Raw genomic sequence first — 13828 nt, forward strand, 5'->3', positions numbered from 1 at the left:
ATCTTTGTATATTTCTCCTTCAATGTACCTCGTATCATTGTTTAAATCGGTAAAATCAAGTGAATCTAGAATTCTTCTTTTACCCAACTATCCTCAGATATGTGGTTAAAAAACTTAAGCCACCGATTGGATAAATTATTGTTTACGCGATTTCATTTATTTCTAACAATACTGATTATCTCATTCTAATGCAAGGTGGGCCAAGTCTGACCTTGAGAGAAGTGCAATTCAAGTCAATAAGAATTGCCCTAAAGAGAACCAAAATCACTAAATGGGAAATGAAAAACTAGAGAGAATCCATTATACTTCCAGACCTTGATTCATAGCCAAAGGAATCAAGTTTTTCTAGAATAAGGTTTATAGTTCATATGAAACCAAAATTTCAGAAAAGAGTGGCGAGTAATAATGGATTCAACAGCCACCTTTATTCTATTTCCCGATAAAATGGTATACTCTCTCTACTAAGCACCTAACTCGCACCAAGACCTCACATAGAATTCTAAATGTGAATAGTAATACCTTAATCTATTCACAAATATTTTTTCGGAGTACTTACGAAATAGAAATTATAATATACAAAGATATGGTATTAATTCCTGGCCATATCGAACTTGAGGGATCCATACTTTATGTGTCATTTATTATTCAAGATAATGACACTTGATACCAAGTTCACTATCTTTAATTGATAATGCTAAGACTAGTTTATATCTTCAGGACTCTAATGTTGCCATTTAAAATAACCAGGAGGTGTGTCGAAAGTGAGCACAACCAAGATTCTGAATCTAAAGCCTTTCAAAGTGTGCTCAAAACTACAACTTTGGTGAATATACTTTAAGGTTATCAAAACACATCATAAGGGTATTTGCAAGTGCTTCCAATGATCCTCTAAAATATTCACTAACTACATTCAAGAACTCTTTTGCATTTTTTAGTCTTAAAAACATCTCGAATTGCATAAAAAATGGAGGTCTACCATTACTACTAGAGTGATACTAACATTGAACTCCCATTATTCATAAGCATCTTTTAGATGTGGGTTTAGTGAGCCTGTCATTCAATGATACATAGTCTAGCCTTTTGTAGTCTTGAATTATGCAGATCTATTCCATCACTGGCTAAGGTTTCTGACCCACTAAATTACTCAACATAATCGGTATCTAGAAAAGACACTAAGATACCAACAACTTCAATGTCACAGACACATACTTGCAGTTCCAAACATGCTCACTTCTTATAACACCGATTCAGTCAATAAATGGAGTTTAATTAACTCAATCCACGATTTTAATCAATCCAACTGAAAAGAAAGACTAAAATGTATAAAATCATGACGATACATAAGTGTGCTTCTAATTAGATACCATATGTGCCATCGTGGGCCGTCCGTTGGGCCGTGCCATGATGCAGAATTGGTTTCTACTATAGAAAACACAATACCATGATTATGAAGAGACACTGGTGTATCACCGTGGGTCGTCTGTTGGGCCGTGCCACGGCACACAATTGGTTCTCACATACAATACTCAGTCAATCTATCTTAAGGGAAAATTAGTTAGATTGCCCAGAATCACAAAAAAAAACACAAAAATGTGACCCCGACGAAACATCAGACGTGTCATTGTGGGTCGTCTGTTGGGTCGTGCCACAAAACACAAACGATTTTCAATTCATGAAATTACAATACTGTGATTCTGGCGAGACACCAGGCATGTCACCGTGGGCCGTCCGTTGGGCCGTGCCACAGCACATAATTGGCTCTCCCATGAGACCAACTAGGGCCAGATAACCCTATACTTGAGGCGCACATCACCGTTGGGCAGAAGCATAACCCCAAACCAGGTTACCCAGGCCTAGCCCTCTCACACCGTCTATTTGTGCAAAACAACAGTCATCCGTTGGGCTAAGTGTTGCTCTTGGACAAATAGTCACAATTGAAAGTGGTTCATAGTCCATAAATATGTCATTGTATGCGACACGGTTCTCAAAATTAACCACTTAACCTTAAGCGATTTAGTTTCCCAGTCGGAATCGCAGTTCTTTGTTCATTCATTTAGTGACCAATCATAACAAGATATAGTTCAATTTCAACTAAAAATAATGAACAACGTAATAAACTTGTGTATACAAAACCAACTTTCAAGTTCCATGATCAAACATAATTCAATGTTTTAGGTTTTGAAAATACACACTATCAGTTTATTATAACCATAAGCTTGGGTTTTAAGCATATCTGGCATGAACTAATGTGCATTCAAGTTAAAAGTTTAGTCCCATATATGATTTCAACTAATCATTTTAACTCTTAAGTTATATGCAAAATATAAAGCATATAAACAACATATAGGGGTTCTGTTAAGAATTAGAAACCAAAGGTGTTCATTGACTGAGTTTTAATCATTAAACAACATCAAAACTTTACATAACTGGGTCTCCATGGCATTTAATTAATTCTTTAAGAGTTTGAAATAAAAATTAAACTCAAGGCCAACTTTAAAAAAACCAAAAAGTTATAAAATTACACTGGAATTTTAAAATCCAGACTCCGAACACCAAAACACACATTGGAAACGGGTTCAGAATGGTCTAAAACCATAGGAATGGTCTAACCCAAGTCCAAAACCCCAAAATATTTGACTTAAAATCAAACTTACAAAACCAAAAGTCTTGATTTTACACTGTAACTATATCATACAATGCTTAAATACCAAAAATGACCTCAAAAATAGGTCCAAAACGGTCTGTAACCTTACAAACCAATCTAATCCGAGCCCAAAACTCCAAAACTTTTGACTCAAAACCAAATTTATAAAGTCAAAAGTAGGGGTGTCAATGGATCCAGACGGTCCAATGGATCGTCCGAATCCGAACATTAATGAACGGGATCTAAACATACGAATAGGATCCATGGGCTTATTTCAGACCCTAAAATTTGGGATCCGAAAAATTTCGGATTGGGTATGGGCACGGCAGAGATGCCCATTGGATAGTCACGATCCGAAATGTTTGACAAAAATACCCTTCAAATTTTGTAAATGCTATTATTTCTATGAAGGGTATTTTGGTCAAAACATCTTTTATCACTAATGAAATAATAGCATTTACATCTCTTATCACGGCTAAAGCAAGTAGCCAATTACACGTAGGGATTATTTTGGAAAATGACCAAAACACCCATGCAGGCATCCAATATCCCATCTCGTTTCTGTCTCTCTCACCTACCTCTCGCCCAAATGCAAAGCCCAACTTCAGAAACCAAATCCAGCGCCTGTCTCTCTCATTATTCATTGGTGGACATGGGTGTTGGAACCAAATGTGGCCAATTACACGTGGAGATTATTTCAGTCTAAAGCAAGTGGCCAATTACACGTAGGGATTATTTCAGTCTTTCACCGTTTCAATTTTCACTTTTCACGGAGGAAAGAAAAAGGGATTTTGGGGTTTTGTTCTTTTCTCTTCCATTAACAACAACGGTGTGTATCTCTCAAGCTTTGAAGGTAAGGTTTGATTATGTTAGTTCATAAACTCACATATTACCTTAGAAAACACATGCATTAAATTTGGGGATTTTGTTTTTTTTGTTTTTCATGAGATACTGTGGACCCCGATCCGAAGAGGTAGTGAGGTGAGGGAAACTAGTCCCCACACCATCCTCTGGATCATCCACGTGTGAAGGAGAGCTCTACCAAGGAACTCTCAAAACGGATGCCACCCTCATAGCATAGCACGAGTGGCGATATAAAAAGAAAGAGATATGTCTCGATCCGGAGCCAAGGCTCGAAACCTAGACATACTTGAAATAAACTCAGAGTCGCCATCCATGGATATGCCATGGAACCCTAAAATCAAATCCTCTGTGCAATGGATAACCAGAAATATATATGGGTTCGTGCCTGGTTACAAATGGGGAAGGTCTGAGAGCACCCCCAATTCGTCCGAGTGCAAGCACTTGGTCTCTTATGCCATTTTTAGTAACTCCAAAGAAGTTTGAATAAAAATCATGTGAAATGAGAACAATCCTCAGGACTCGTCTACCTAAGCATGCATTTCCTGAGGAAAAAAATAATAAACACATATAAAATAAAATGAAAGATGTGTCACCTAAGCATAGCTAGGTTATGAGTGACGAGCCTAATGGGTGTCTGAGTTCTGATGTGCAAACACATGCAAGCTATAGCTACAGGTATAGGTCTGCACAAGAAAGTAAGAAAACACAACAAAACACACAACATAACAAAACAACAAATCCTAAGACTCTAAACGATCTAGCCCGAGTCCTTGGATGGTCTGATGTTCATCCAAAGAAGCCTACGTATCCCCGCCTCCACGAGAATCAAGGCAACGTAGTTCTTCGCGCCTATTCTAAGCTAGGATGCCTAAGACACCTAGACCTCTATCTTAGACTCGATCTAAAAGACCGGACTAGTTATTAAAGCTTCTTGAACGATTATTTAAATTCCAGTGAATTGTAGATTTTAGGACACCCTATATGCCCTAACTAAATGCAAGTTAACCCTAAGCTAATGCAGGTGGTTCCTACAACCTATGTGTAACTAGGTTGTGTGCCCTAAGGAAAACAATAGGATTGCTAACGTATCCTAGACCTAGTCATCAGTCGGCGATGTGAATCGCCAACTGACCGGACGGAGGCGTAACAAACCCCTAACTCTAACACAAACACAAACAAACCACACAACACAAGACAAACTCCTAATTCTAAAACTCTCTATCTAGGACAAAGTCCTAACTCTAGAGGAAGATCTTTTTGAAAAATAATATTTTGGAAGATTTATATATATTTTTTAAAAAGGGTTAAAAGATTTATTTACAAAGGTTTGGCTGGACCTGGGATAAGAATCCCAAGCTGCACTACGTACCTCGTGGAAGAGGATCAAGCCAACGTAGTTCGAAATGAACTCTCTACCTAACAAACACTTACAGCAAATCAACTATTTTTTATGCTTTAAGTTTCTAATGTTTTTGAGATTTTTGATGATTTCAATGTTTATGGATTTTAAAATTTCTGATGTTTTCACCCTTTTGGCCAAAGACCGGAGGGAATATACAAAATAACACCCTAGGGACAAACCCTAGGGTGAATAAGGGAAACTATGCTCTAATAATACCGTTATAAGAGCAAATGAGTCAAAGACTCTCTAATAACAGCACAAATGAAGCAACCGAGTCAAAGACTCTCTAATAAAAGCAACTAGAGGATAAACGAGTCAAAGACTCTCTAATAAGAGCAACTGGAGGATAAATGAGTCAAAGACTCTCTAATAAGAGCAACTGATAACACTGAAAATGAGATAACGGAGTCAAAGACTCTCTAATGATACTGCAACAGGAAAGGCGAGTCAAAGACTCTCTAATAAATCCAACTGAAAGAACAAATGAGTCAAAGACTCTCTAAGAAAACTGCGAAAAAGATAAATGAGTCAAAGACTCTCTAATAACATCACCAAAGGAATAAATGAGCCAAAGATTCTCTGAAAGAAATGGAAACAAGATTCAAAAACTCTCTAAGAGAGAAGAAAACACGAGTCAAAGACTCCACTGACAACAACTAAAGGATATACGAGTCAAAGACTCTCTAAGAGATGAGAACACGAGTCAAAGACTCCACTGACAACAACTAAAGGATATACGAGTCAAAGAAGAGATGGAAACACGAGTCAAAGACTCCAAAAACACCGACTAAAGGATAAATGAGTCAAAGACTCTCTAAGAGATGGAACACGAGTCAAAGACTCCAAAAACACCGACTAAATGATAAACGAATCAAAGACTCTCTTAAAGAGAAAGAAACACGAGTCAAAGACTCCACTAATGCTAATTAAAGGATAAATGAGTCAAAGACTCTCTAATAACACTACATTAAAGACAAATGAGTAAAAAACTCTCCTATAACACCACCTAAAAGGCAAATGAGTCAAAGACTCTCTAATAACACCATCTAAAGGATGAATGAGTCAAAGACTCTCTAATCAAGGGCTAACTCCTATGCGAATGAACTATCGAATAAGGAGAAGCTCACAAGTAAAAAGGAATAAGAATTTGTACACATTTGGCAGAAGTAAAACACCCAGCCGGGCCGGACAGCTACCTAGCCCTAGGGTGCAACAAATGTGCAACCCAATACCCATAAGGGTAGGGGTATGAAGCCAAGCCGAGTAGGGTGTTCTCCCAAAACCAAACGACGCACAAAGAGGAGGTTTAGCAAGAGAATGAGACCGGACGGGTTTCCCAAACACACACAAAGATGGGCTCCAAGTAACCTTATCATTGCCCTTGCAAGGGGTAAGCAAGGCTAAGACAACTAATTGACCACATTGATCTCTAATTAACAGAGGAACAAATTGAGGTGCAATCTCAGAGAGGATTCTACAAATGAGGCTTGCCTCCAAAGGAGGATTGCCTAACGAGACAGAGTATGTCTCCTAGTACAGGTTCTATTATCTAAAGAAGTCTAGAAGACTGCGCTAGTCCACCAAGAGGGTAGAAAAGAATTACTAGGCAATCTCAAATTCAAATTCAAATTCAAATAGCATGATAAACAACGTTAATTAGCCCAGACCAGCTGCTGGGTAGCCTAATGAAGTAAAAATAATATCAAACACTTCAAAACCAACCACAAACCTCAATACGGGGACTCCAATGAAATCAGATGATGCCAAAGTAATCATCTGATTCCCTACACATATAATATTTCTACAAACTGCCTTGAAATCAGACGATATTCGTGTCAAGGACATCGAATAGTGCAAATCATCTGATTTCCTTCTTCAATTAAATAATTTATTAAAAATAAAAAAAAATAAAAATTAATTAGCCCAGACCAGCCGCTGGGTAGCCTAATGAAGTACAAGTTTGTTTCACCAAGTTAAAATCCAATTAAAAGAGTATCTTATGAAAATTGAGTTATGCCTACAATCACAAAATGAATAGAGTAATAAACAGCCCTGTTTGCATAGATATTGAATTCATGAACCTTAAGTTATCTCACAGGACTTTGATAAACAGTGGTTTGCTACAGACTATTTAGTTTTAACTGACGTCAATTGAATCTATCCTCAAAGAACATTAGAATCATCACAGCATAAAAGCACTTTAATATTTAAGATATGCAACAATCCAAGCAATAAAGCATATGTGACTTTAGTGGAAAAATTATAATCAATAAGAAACACGTATCTGTGTAAATCATTGATGCAAGTTTTCGGCTTCACATAGAAATTATCCAATGAATTTAAGGCCACCTTGTAACTTCCCTCTTACATTTTGACAGTATAACAAGGGAGTTATGATAGTTTCTAAAGTGACAGGGATTTCGAGAAACCTAGTACAATACAAGAAGCAACACAAAAAGAATCAAAGAGAATAACTTGCAAATTACATTAGGTTTATTACCAACTCACAACTAAGCAAGATCATATAATCTAATGATAATGAACAGGTATTTCCGGTTTTAAAAAAAAAAAAATCATCACATCAACCAAAATCTTAACAGATGCGCAAGCATATAACTACAAGTCATAGATCTAGAGTATTACTCACATAAATCTGAAGGATATTCTCAACAGAGCACAGAAGTATTGAAAATAGATTTTTAAACATGTGGCTTAAGCAAATTAAATTGATAACACGGATTGAGTAAAAATTTAGCCACATCCACATCCACGGAAAATCATCATAATACATATATATATATATATATATATATATATATATATATATATATTTTTTTTAAAATGCAAAAATGAAAAGATTACGTAACATATATTATTATTTTTTATAAACAGACAAATCACTCCTACTATAATTCATTTGAAAATCAGATACAATTGTTACTATTACAATACAATTTTCACATTTCACATTTATGCTCTTCTTAATATTCTATAAGCCTCAAAAGATTAATTATAAGAGAAAGACCAAGCTAAGTCATGCAATCAATTAACTCTAGGTTCGTAACACATTCAACACAGATCAGATGAGAATTACACATCAAACTAAGATTTTAGGATAAAAACCATCTGGAAGTAAATCAGTAGATAAGAGAATCATTTGAAAGGATCAAGTATATGAAAAATTTATCATCATCTAATCTCAGCAAATGCAAACACAAAGTAACAAAACAAAATCATACCTGAAAGTTCAAATCAGAGTAGCAAGATACTTTGAATTAGCCCTGATCCCTCTTCTATTCTCCTATATTATGCTTAGATCTATGTTCTTCACATTCGGATTTCTGATCGGTTACCTCTTCTATTCTAAAGCAGATGATATATTTGATCTTCTGCTTTCCTCAATTTTCAACTCCAATCACCATAAACACTTCCAGATCCAACGCTTACAAGGTAAGAGAAAGGCAAATCTTAGGTTTCTACAACCGGATCAAGAAATTTAGACAATAGAAAAGATGAAGATGAACCAGATCTAACCGGAGAAATAATGAGGATAGGAATAAAACCAGATTCCGACAGATCTCGAAGGATATGATGAAAATTTGAGGGTAGAGAGGTGAAGAAAAAGAAGAAATAACCAAAATCCGGCTAAAACTCTCTCTCTCTCTCTCTCTTTCTTTCAGATCTTGGATCTCAGATCTCAGATCTGAGATTTCTCAGTGTGATCGAAGCTCCGGCACCGTTGCCGGAGGAGAAGAAAAATTCTCTCTCTTTCTGCAATCTCTCCCTCTCTGTCTCAGATCTCTCTCTCTCTCTGTTGGAAATGAAATGACGAGGTGATCGTTAGATCTGGCTTGGGTTTGGGAATAGAGAAGAAGAAGGTGAGATGGGTTTGGGGCTCAAATAGAATAGGGTTTGGATTTGGTCATGGTGACCGTAGAGTGGAGGTTGATGGTGGAGGAAATAGAAGAAGAAAAAGAAGTGGAGGTGGAGGCGGTTCAAGGTGAGGCTTACCGGAGAAGACGACCGGAAGAATAGATCTAGAAATTCCTCACTTTCTCTCTACTTTCCTAAAAGAATGAAGATCCCTCTCCTTTTCCGATTCTCACAACCTCCGATCGGAAGTAGGATCTCCGGCAAACGGTCAGAGAAGACGATCGGCGGAGAGAAAAGGAAAACCCAAGCTCCCTCTGCTCTCGCTCTCTTTCTCTCTGCTTCTCAAATTTTTCACGAAGAATGAACAGTCCCCCCTCATTTCTGATTTTTTTATATATATATATTAAAATATCTGCGTTGATATTTGCACCCCCTTTTGATGAGGCGCGCGAATCTGGATGAGTCGCGCCCGCCATTTTTGTCCTATTTGGCCTGGGCGCGACCATCACAGGATAATTCGCCCCCCTTTTGATTTGTAATGTGCACCCTCTTTCCTGGCTCGTCTTATTTGACCAATCAGATCGGATTTTGATGAAATTTGGTGGGGGCCTCAGTGAGACCCGATCCTAACTAATGATGCAATTTGGGATCCTAGCTTGGTGATTGGATGGGGTTTTGCTCGAACACAATGAACTTGGGTCCGGTCAAAATGGGGTGTCTACAGATACCCATAAACCCTATCCACAAAAAATAGGGACAAATCAAAACCCCAATCTCTAACCTGATATCAGCTTCTTTGATTCCCAATATTCAAAGCCCACCCAAACCAAATCCAAGACTTCTAAAAGGGGTAAAATTAAGGAGACCCACTTGCCTCAAATGACAGAATTTTTTTTCAATCTCCCCAAAATACCATAGCATAGCCTGCAACATCCAAACCCTTCTCAGAAAGAATCCTACAGTGAATAACTAAGGGTTTTGGAAAAGACCCAAAACCCAATACATGAATTTCAAGCAGAAAACAGAAATTTTTTTTAGGGAAAATGGTTTTAGATAGAGATTCCCCAAAACCCAAAAAACAACTCAAAAAATGAACACCGAAAAATCAAGAAAGTTATTTTGAAGCATCAAGCATACCTTTTTGAGGGCTTTCGTTAGCTTTAAAGAGATAAATTGAGACCCATTTGTCAGATTGTAGGAGGATTAAATTTCAGAAATGAAAATTTTGAATTTGAAATAGTGTTGGAAAAAGGTTCTGGAATTTGTAGAAGAGTCTTTTTGCAGATGGTGAGGATTAAGAACTATTCCTCACCCCTTGTGAAGTTAGAATCTCTTTGTTTTAAGCAATGTTTATACATTGAATTGGGCTGGGCCTTCTTAAATATTAATGGGCTAAATGATCTAGATGGTTAGGATCAACCCTCTAACATTCAGATCGAAGGGTTAGGATCAGCCTATGGAAATGATTTTTGGGGCACAACCTATTTCAGCCGTGGCCCATCTAATGGACGGTTTGGATCATCCTATGGTGCAGGCAATACTGTACTTTTAATAAAGTGAAGGCAATAAGTTTTCATGGTTTTGGATCATCCTATGGCCCATCTAATTGCGCTCCCCTTTTAGCGGAATTGTGGGCAGACTTAACACTTTTTGACGTGGGGTGAAAAAATCCTCGCTCTATAAGTTTTCATGGTTTCCAAACATGGCCTTTTGTTTATGAATGCTTTTTATGTACAATTCAGAAACTCATTTACATTCTCCTGTATTAATCTCGCCTTGTATCTTTCTTGATTGTAATGAATGATGTTAAACTAGCTAAACAATATCTATGGTTATTTTTACATGTTATACAGGAAATTATTTCAACAATGTCTGAGGATATTGTGGATGATGATGTTAATGATGGAAATCACTCACCACCTAGCCTTAGACGACGTAAATTAAGGTCAGTCATTTGGAATGATTTTAAAAAAGAAGAAGATTCAAATGGGGTTTTGTGGGCTAAATGCAAACATTGTAAGAGGAATCTCACGGGTTCAAGTACTAGTGGAACTACTCACTTAAAACGACATCTTGCGCATTGTCCTAAAAACAAAAATCAGGACGTAAGACAAAAAATTTTGTCTTGGGGTCAAGCAAAAACAGATGGGAGTACTTGTATTAGTAATTTTAAGTTTGATCAAAATCAAAGCCGACAAGATCTTTCTCATATGATAATGTTGCACGAGCACCCCTTTAAAATGGTAGAACACCCCGGGTTTATTAAATTTGCTAAGAATCTTCAGCCGTTATTCAAGATGGTGTCTAGGAACACTATTAAGTCTGATTGCTTAGCGATTTATAAGAAAGAGAAAGAAAAGCTCTCTACAGTATTTGAAACTATTCCTGGTCGTATCAGCCTTACAACAGATATGTGGACATCCAACCAAACACTTGGATATATATGTCTCACAGCACATTTTTGTTGATCATGACTGGGTGTTGAACAAGAGGATAATTAATTTTGCCGTGGAACCATCTCCTCACACTGCAATAAATTTATGTGACACAATTTATCGACAGTTATTAGAGTGGAAAATTGATGGAAAGATATCTACCATGACTGTAGATAATTTGACAACAAATGATAGCATGTGTGCCAGGTTGAAAGAAAAATTGCATGACACACTTCCACTTGAGGGTAAGTTTTTTCACGTTCGTTGTTGTGCACACATCTTAAACTTGGTTGTACAGAGTGGCTTGGAAGTGATTAATAATGTGATCCACAAGGTTCGTGAGAGTGTGAAGTATGTGAAGGCTTCACAATCACGTAAACAAATTTTTCAGGAATTGGCTAGAGTGTCAAAGATAAGTAGTGAAAAGAAGGTTTGCCTTGATGTTCCAACTAGGTGGAACTCGACATTCCTTATGTTACAAGTTGCACTAGAATATAAGGATGCATTTCTTCAAATGACACAGCGTGATCTGAATTATCAAGTAGCACCTACAAAAGATGAATGGGAAAATGCTAAAATTATTTGCAATTTTTTGAAAGTCTTTTATGATGCTACCAATATTTTTTCTGCTACCAAGTCTCCTACTGCAAATATATTTTTTCCTGAATTAGTATCAATTCGGTTTGCATTGCATGAGGCATATGTGTGCGATAAATTGTTTATGAGATCCATTGTTGAGAGAATGAAAGACAAGTTTGATAAGTATTGGGGAGAATGCAGCTTGATCTTATCGATTGCAGTAGTTTTAGATCCTAGGTACAAGTTGAAGCTATTGGAGTATTATTATCCTAAAATTTACTATTTTGAAAGAAGTGAGATGGAAATCCAAAAAGCCAAAAATGCCATTAGAGACCTTTACCGAGAGTATGAAAGAAAACAAGCTTCGTCTACCGAGAGATCATCTCTCTCAGGTTTTAATTTTGCAAATGAGGAAAGGGTAGGGCTCAACACTAATCCAAGTCGACAAGATAAAATGAATCTTTTTCACCAATTTGCTATAGAAAGTTCTTCAAGGGTGGAAAGGAAGGGGGATTTAGATCATTATTTGGATGAAGCCATTATCATAGTTCCTCCCACGGATGAATTTGATGTATTGAGTTGGTGGAAGAGCAATGCACTCAACTATCCCACACTCTCTATAATGGCTCGTGACATCTTGGGGATTCCCATATCAACTGTAGCTTCTGAGTCTGCATTCAGTACTGGAGGTAGAGTATTAGATCAGTATCGTAGTTCATTACTTCCAGAGACGGTAGAGGCTCTCATTTGTGGGCAAGATTGGTTGCGGGCTTCAATTGATGGTACATATATATTCAATTTAAGTTTTTTATTATTCTAATTGTAGTTTATAAATGTGGTTTTTAATTTTTAACATTTGCTCCGTATACTTGTGAAAGGTTTGGCTAGTTCTACGAATTCTATCACAATTGGCGATGAAGACTAGAGGTGGTCTTTATAGTATTTTCTCTGAGACAGGTAAATAGTTGGTTACTTATTAGATGTTGCTTAATTTTTTGTTTTGCATTGTTGAATTTATAATTCACATATATTTAAATTAATTATTTTGTTCCTTTGTATGTTGGTGTAGGGTATATCGACAATGGATTGGAGATTTTTTTGTTTAGTTGTGCCAATCGCAAAAACAATGGATTGGAGATATTTTTGGTTTAGTTGTGCCAATTGCAAAACCAACATGGCAACATTGTGTTTTTGAGTTTGATATTTTTATTTATTACTTTGTCGTTACACGAATCTTGTCAACTTTTGCAGACCTATGTATTTATGGTGGGTTGATGTTATTATTAGTGAACTATTTACAAATGACTCATTTGATTTGTTGTCTTGGTCAAGCATCATTTTTCTTATTATAAGTTTCACTATTTCAGTTGAAAGTATACACAATTCTTAGAATTTGCAGGAATTTAGAAATGGTTTAGAAGAGCAATACTATTTTTGGATGGTTCCGGGTCATGCTGGTGAGGATTATCATGGTGAGTCTTTTTTTTTCTTGATTCATTTTCTCAGTTTTTACTTTCATTATGCTGGTCTATTGAACATATATGCCGTCATGAATATATTATTAGTTCATCAGTTTTTATTACTGAATGTTATTGTTATGAATCATATTTCTTGATAATAGTTATACATTATATTTGTGTATGTAATTTTGATTAGTTTTATTGTTTACAAGCATTATTTTACAATAGATTAAACATAGATAAATTTTTAATTTAGTAGAAGAAAATGCATAGAGACACACTAATAGTGGACTGCCATTCTTACTCGTTTTAAAAAAAATAGTTGTTTACTTAGCTTAGTGGGACATAATAGGACACTCCGATGGACGGTCCGAATTAAAATGGATCGTGATCATGACTTGGAAATTAGGATCCGAAGAACAATCCGAGTCCGACCCGACCGATAAGGAATTTGAATGGATCGTGACTGTGACATAGGTGGATCCGACCCGAAGTGGATCCGTTGACACCCCTAGTCAAAAGTGTTAAAAATACACCATAAGTGTATTATGCAGTGCTCAAATGGCAAAAT

At 36.6% G+C, this 13828-nt stretch overlaps 1 protein-coding gene across 1 annotated transcript; it reads left to right on the forward strand.

The window, feature by feature from the left end:
* The first annotated feature begins 10651 nt into the window (after positions 1–10651).
* Positions 10652–12722, forward strand: LOC143882803 (zinc finger BED domain-containing protein RICESLEEPER 2-like). The gene is made up of 3 exons (XM_077386215.1): positions 10652–10823; positions 11182–12579; positions 12676–12722. Exons 1-3 carry the CDS (start codon positions 10652–10654, stop codon positions 12720–12722), a joined length of 1617 nt encoding a protein of 538 aa, XP_077242330.1.
* The last annotated feature ends 1106 nt before the right edge of the window (positions 12723–13828 follow it).

Source organism: Tasmannia lanceolata, unplaced genomic scaffold, assembly GCF_043159265.1.
Source record: "Tasmannia lanceolata isolate RefF3 unplaced genomic scaffold, GAP_Taslan_0.1 ptg000008l, whole genome shotgun sequence".
Classification (NCBI taxonomy): Eukaryota; Viridiplantae; Streptophyta; class Magnoliopsida; order Canellales; family Winteraceae; genus Tasmannia; species Tasmannia lanceolata.

Bases quoted from the DNA above. Each gene is read 5' to 3' on its own strand.
- LOC143882803 (XM_077386215.1), top strand. From the start codon at position 10,652: ATGTCTGAGGATATTGTGGATGATGATGTTAATGATGGAAATCACTCA. The intron at 10,824-11,181 runs GTACTAGTGGAA...TGGTCGTATCAG, and splicing joins GAGGAATCTCACGGGTTCAA to CCTTACAACAGATATGTGGA. The intron at 12,580-12,675 runs GTACATATATAT...TACTTGTGAAAG, and splicing joins GTTGCGGGCTTCAATTGATG to GTTTGGCTAGTTCTACGAAT.